This window comes from Petaurus breviceps, unplaced genomic scaffold (genome assembly GCF_028583685.1).
Source record: "Petaurus breviceps papuanus isolate PSGF00001 unplaced genomic scaffold, PetGlider_PUasm1.0 186, whole genome shotgun sequence".
In the NCBI taxonomy this organism is placed as follows: Eukaryota; Metazoa; Chordata; class Mammalia; order Diprotodontia; family Petauridae; genus Petaurus; species Petaurus breviceps.
The window spans coordinates 35,659,337-35,665,336 of record NW_027185798.1 but is presented as its reverse complement, the minus strand read 5'-3'; the positions used below and the strand labels follow the sequence as shown (position 1 = coordinate 35,665,336).

At 46.2% G+C, this 6,000-nt stretch overlaps 1 protein-coding gene across 1 annotated transcript in view; it reads right to left on the bottom strand.

Moving 5' to 3' along the window:
* Positions 1-5,213: 5,213 nt before the first annotated feature.
* The window catches only part of LOC138162243 (disintegrin and metalloproteinase domain-containing protein 30-like), a 35,240-nt gene continuing 34,453 nt past the window's right edge, over positions 5,214-6,000 (bottom strand). Inside the window, exons 6-7 of the mRNA XM_069089274.1 lie at positions 5,635-5,713; positions 5,214-5,363 (exon numbers count right to left, since the gene is read on the bottom strand). Coding sequence (XP_068945375.1) covers positions 5,214-5,363; positions 5,635-5,713 — 229 coding nt within the window. The remainder of the gene's footprint in view (positions 5,364-5,634; positions 5,714-6,000) is intronic.

Here is a 6,000-nt window from a genome sequence, read left to right as displayed (position 1 = left end):
GCACAATCAAAACAGGACTTTCAATCTTGTGTCTATTGGTTCTGGCAAACGCTTTGTGCATTCATGAGGGGGAGGGGACAAATGATGAAAAAATTCAGTACAGCTGCACAAGCATTTGTCGAATACCTCCTCTCTGCAGGGCATTGTGCTACTGCTGTGGGTACAAAGGCATAAGCAGAAGAGGAAGGTAATTGGAGAAGGCTGCAGTGAGAGGGAGGAGGCAATCAGGGAGGGCTTACTGGAGGTGACAGCAAGATCTGCTTTGAAGGGAGCCAGAGATGCTGGGGGGGGGGGGGGGGGGCGTTAACAGTAAGGTGGAAAGAGAACTGGACTTAGTTTCAAGCAAGTCCCAGGATGAATCCTGCCTCCAGTACCCCTTGGCTGGGTGACCCCTGTGAGCTTCATCCATAAAATGAAGACAATAAACCTATGTCTATCTCTTTGGATAAATAACTGAAGAAAATTATCCTCAGAAAACAAATTCTAGGCAGCATGATATCTAGGGATATTTTTCTTTGCTGCCAAATTCATTTTAGGAACAGAGATTTCACTGGAATTAGGGAACTCCCAGGTAGGGAAACTCCCTCTACAAATGCAGATCTGCACCTTCTCTGCGATGTAGAATCTTACAGAATTGCCTAGAGCACAGAAAGGATAGGTGAGTGGTCTAGGGTCACACAGCCTTTACAATTCAGAGGTCGACCTTGAGCCCAAGAGATTCTAACCAATCTCAATCCAATACACCATGATACCTCTCAGTCTGTTTTAGAATATCATTGTCTGGATTCATCAAACTTCCTTTTCAATCATTGAGAACCATTCACTTGGCTTCACTGCTTCTGGGAGATTTCTATTAAAACAAGAAAATTTTCCTTGCATATACTAATTGTAATAGGAATATAAATTTTTAAGATCTTCCCAGCCCCTAAGCTTAGTGCAGCCTATGGTGGGAGGTTTGTTTCTCAGGAGATACTTTGTGATTGGGCAGTGGGTCAAGAAGGTTGTTACATTCTCTGAGCCAGGAGAAGGCTATATAAGCCCTGATGTGAGGCTTTGCTTTGGGACTCACTTTGAGAAGTGTTGTGTGATTTGACCAGATAAGACTCTGGGAAGCCATTGTTGAGAGTCCCCCGGCTTTGAAAAACCCAGATGTTGATGCTTCCCTCTCTGATAACTGTGATTTGGTATGGATGTAATGGTTGGACAGTTTGGAAGCCTGTCTGATATGTTTTTCTGTTTTCTTGTAACTTCTGTCTATATACTCTGAAGTTCAGGGTACTGACCTTTTCCCCTGAACTAGGTAAACGATATATGTTTGATTGATTAAAGTAAGCTTGTTAACCCATTTTGAGTTGCTTTCCTTTAGCAAAGCAGATCTAAGAACCTGTGTTGTTAGCCACCCTGGGGACGCTGGGGTGCTTGCCACTATAGTAATCACACAACCTCTTCTGGACACTTTCATCACCAGGGGGCACCATGCTGGCTAAGATTGCTTTATGGGCAATCATGAGAAAAGCCTCTTTCAGGCTGGAGCCCCAAATTAGCAAGTTGGAGCCTATAAGGGACATCAGTCTTAGCTCAGCACAGGGCTCCTCTTTATCTCTCCTTGCTGACAGTGAGCCACTGCAATGCCCACAAGTGCCAAAGCCTGCCTAAGACATAGGTGGGAAGGAAGGAATACAGAGAAAGGAAAAGGAATAGGAGAATGGAAGAGAGAGGTGGAAAATATAATAGTGAGAAGAGAGATAGTGTGCCCCCAGCCTGAGGACACTCAGCATGAAGTATTTATCACTGCAGGACTTGCTCTCAGAGATCATGTAAAACTAGGCCAGGAGTGACTAGAGGTAGCCAAGTATCACAGTGGGTAGATGGATGGACCTGAATTCAGGAAGGTCTGAGTTCAAATTCAACCTCAGGTACTTACTAGCTGTGCGACCCTGGGCAAGTCACTTATCTCTTTCAGTTTCTTCATCTGCAAAATGAGGGCAAGAAAGGCACCAGCACCTACATCCCAGAACTGTCTAAGGATCAAATAAGATAATATTTGCAAAAATTTTTGAAAACCTTAGTGTTATATAAATGGTAACTATTCTATTCCATTCTTGTTATAAGGAATTTTTAACCCTGAAGAAGGCAATAATTTCCCTGGAAGAGAAGGAAAGAAAAGGACAGTTGTCAGACTGGAGGACATACACTCCTGTCTGTCCTGGTTGGGTTGGGTAGACTGCTACCCAGCAGGCCTGACCAGAAGGAAAAAAAACAGATGGACTGGTTCTCTGAGAAGCTGCAGTGAGCTGATGTTATGAATGTGAACTGCAAATTTGTTCTCAGAGTTCTTGTATCCATCCCTTCCATTCCTTTGGGTTTGTTTTTTTTTAATCCCAAGACTTTTAATCTTCTGTTATAAGTATAGTACTGTCTTGGAATTGCCAAGGAGATTAGAATACTAGAAAGGAAAGCCCACTGATAGGAAGAGAAATTCTCACTCAAATACCTGACCCTCCACCCAATCCCAGGATTCTCACTCTCCACCCTTGGGATTTGCCAAGTTTTTTGGGAATCCTAACTGCCTGGACTTGTCCTTGACTGACAAGAGAGCCCCCTACCCCCCAGTGAAGCATTGTAAGGAGGGAAAGGCTAGAAGGGCAGAGAAGGGAGAAAAGTGGAGAAGGGTGCCCTGGAAGGGCTGAGGAACTGGAGCTTTGACTCTAACCTCCAGAACCTTGCATGTGTCTGGGCAGACGCTGCTTTGCTGGAACCCATCAGAAGGACCAAACCCAGGGTACTAATTCTCCATTTCCCTTCTCCCTTTTCCTTCAAGAACAAGCATTTATTACATGCCTACTATGGGTCAGTAACTGAGTAAAGTACAGGAGATCACAAAGAAAGGCCAAAAACAATTCCTGCTCTCAGGTAGCTCATAGTCTTTGTGGAAGACAAGACATTTATGTGTCTTGTGCTATGTGCACACAGATATACACAAACTAAATTGGAGATAACTCCAGAGGGAAGGGGATAGGGAAAGGCTTCTTGCAGAAGGTGAGATGTTATCTGGGACTTAGAGGAAGGTGGGAAGTGACCTGGCATGGGGGACGGCCAGTCAAATACCCAGAGTTGGGAGATGCAGTGTCTAACATGGGGAAGAGAAAAGAGGCCGATGTCACCAAATCACAGAGATGTCCTTCCCTCGCTCCCAATGAGGACCATACCTGACATGTTGGGAGATGCCCTGTTGCTTACAAGTGTGTCTACCTTTTTTCATTAAATGTCTCCCTTGTCTCTTCCAGCAATTGTGACAAACTTAGAGCCCTCTAATATCTAGGTGTAATAATCAAGAGAACAGAAGGGAGGAGATGTTGGGGGATTGTAAACAGAGACAGAAAGATTTTTAAATTGCAGTTCTTTTTTCCCCATAAAAATCCCTCAGCTCAGGGCTCACGGTTGAAAACAAGAATTAGTGATTCATTTTCTGCAGTCTCCCAGGAGAGGGAGGGAATGTACTGAATTTATCCTGAGATCCATGAATGAGTCAGTAGTAACGAGTCAATAAATGTGTATTAAGTAACTATCCTGTGCCAGGCATTGTTCTAAGTGCTGGGAAGACAAATAAGCAAAAGAAAGTGGATCCCTGCCCTCAAGGAGCTTAAAATCCAGCGGGGGTGGGCAAAACAACACACAAAAGAAAGCTTAAAAGGGATGGGGAGAGGGTTCTGGGGAGAGGGGATACAATGCAGTCAGAAGAGGGCAGCAGGGAGGAAGTGAGTTGTTTGTTCTGCCCTCCAACCTCCAATCAGAGGGGCAGAGGGTATTGAAGGTACTAATGGGGTGGTGCAGTGGATAGGGCGCCAGGCCTGGAGTCAGGAAGACTCATCTTTCTGAGTTCAAATCTGGCCTCAAACACTTACTAGCTGTGTGACCCTGGACAAGTCACTTGACTTCTGTCTGCCTCAGTTTCCTCATCTGCAAAATGGGAATGATAATAGTGCCTGCCTTCCAGGGCTGTTGTGAGAGTTAAATGAGATCGCATTTGTAAAGTGCTTTGCAAACCTTAAAGCTCTACATAAAGATTATTTTAACCAGCACAAATACAGAAACCACTCCTATTTTTAAGACAGAACCAGTCCATCAATCAATCAACATTCATTAATCGCCTACTATGAACCAGACAAAAGGAAAGGTGGGGCAGAAGAGCTCCCTCAATTCCCAGGAGCAGTAACCAGCTCAGCAAGTAATAGGGTCAACCATGAGCCTGAGGAAAACCTCCAGAGTACCCATTTTAGGTTTCCGATGCAATCTTGAGTTATTCCATGTGTTAGGCTCATTTTATAGATGAGGAACTGAGGCAGACAGAGGTCAAGTGACTCCCCCAGGGTCACACAGCTTTTGTGTCTGAGGCCAGATTTGAACTCAGGATATGGGTCTTCTTGACTCCACGCTTGGCATTCTATCCACTGCCCCACTCGCTGCCCTGGACAGGATATATATGTATATATAGATATAGATATATGTGTATATCTGTGTGTGTGTATATATATATATATACGTGTGTATGTATTTATATATCTGGTTCATCTTTTCAAGTTCCTTCTTGGTCTGAGGTCCATGGACTCCCCCATCAAGGGATCCAAGAAGAAATTTCAGTGTCTATGAACTTGGATAGGGAAATATATGCACCTAAGTGGCTCAGGGGATACAATGCTGGCCCTGGAGTCAGGGAAACTTATTTTCCTGAGTTCAAATCTGGCCTCAGACACTTACTAGCTGCATAACCTTGCACAAGTCACTTAACCCTGTTTGCCTCAGTTTCCTCATCTGTAAAATGAGCTGGAGAAGTGGACAGGAGAGTGTGAGTTCCAAGCGGAACTGCCGCGGGGCCTCTTGGTTCAGAGGCTGCTCCGTGCAGAGGGAGATGAGGAGGTGCTGAGGGCCAGCCACAGCCCAGTCTCTCACAAGACCGCTGGCTTGATGAGCAGCAGCTGACACGGCTGGTTCGGTCCCTCCTCCATTGGTTCACCTTCCCCAGGTACAAGGAATTCATGCCTGAATCGTGCTCTATGTAAGGAGCCAGTTTTCTTCCTCCCGGCAGCCGCCTGTGCGCCCCACCATCTTAGAATAAACTGTAAGTCATTCCTCTCCCTTGTCTCTGGTCTCTTCAATCCCTCCTGAGAATACAACCTAGGGCTGGCCCTTAGATTGGGAAAGGTAGCGGCTGCTTACAGCTGGCGCCCGAACGTGGGACAGGTGGGGACGAAGAAGGACCCCAGGATCACGCCAATGCGCCCCGAGATACTCGGGGTACAAACACCTCTGTTTCCAGAGTCTCGAGAAGCGGATACCCGAGCAAAAGTTGTGCAGTACCAGAACTGGCAAAGGGCTTGGAGAACAGTGAGTATGGGACAAAAAATAAGCATAGCGAGACCAGGGGAGAGACCTTTTTCGGGGCCTTATACCACCTAGTAAGAGATGCCTTTGGAGGAAATGGGAGTGAGGTCCGTCAAACGGGTCCATCCCTTCCTAGCGAAGGCAGCTCAAGCAGGGATCCATCCCCGGAGAGAGAGGAAGAATGGCCTCGGCAGCCCCTTCCAGTTTATAGACCTCTGTATCCCGACCTCTCAAATTTAGCTATACACTCACGATGCCGGGCAAAGCAGAGAAGGGAAAGCCCAGGCGCCAGAGATAATGACACCGGGACAAGCGGACCAGCCTGCGAGTTCTAGAAGGTAGAATTTACAGAACAATGTAGGCTGCTTGCCATCCCTTTAGCTCCAGGGCCTAATAGGCAAATTGTCTTCCAACAACAGACCAGCCCTGGCCCTCAGGCTGAAGTGGCTCAGCAGCTGGGTTTCACTGAGGAAGCTTATTTGAATATCTCTAGGTGTGCTCCTTAGGCTTGGAGCAGAATTCTGGTTGCAAAGGCTGAGAGACATGGCTTCACACAGATAAGACAAAAGGCCAAGGAGGATTTTGTAGATTTTGTGGCCAGAATGCAGGAGGAGGTGG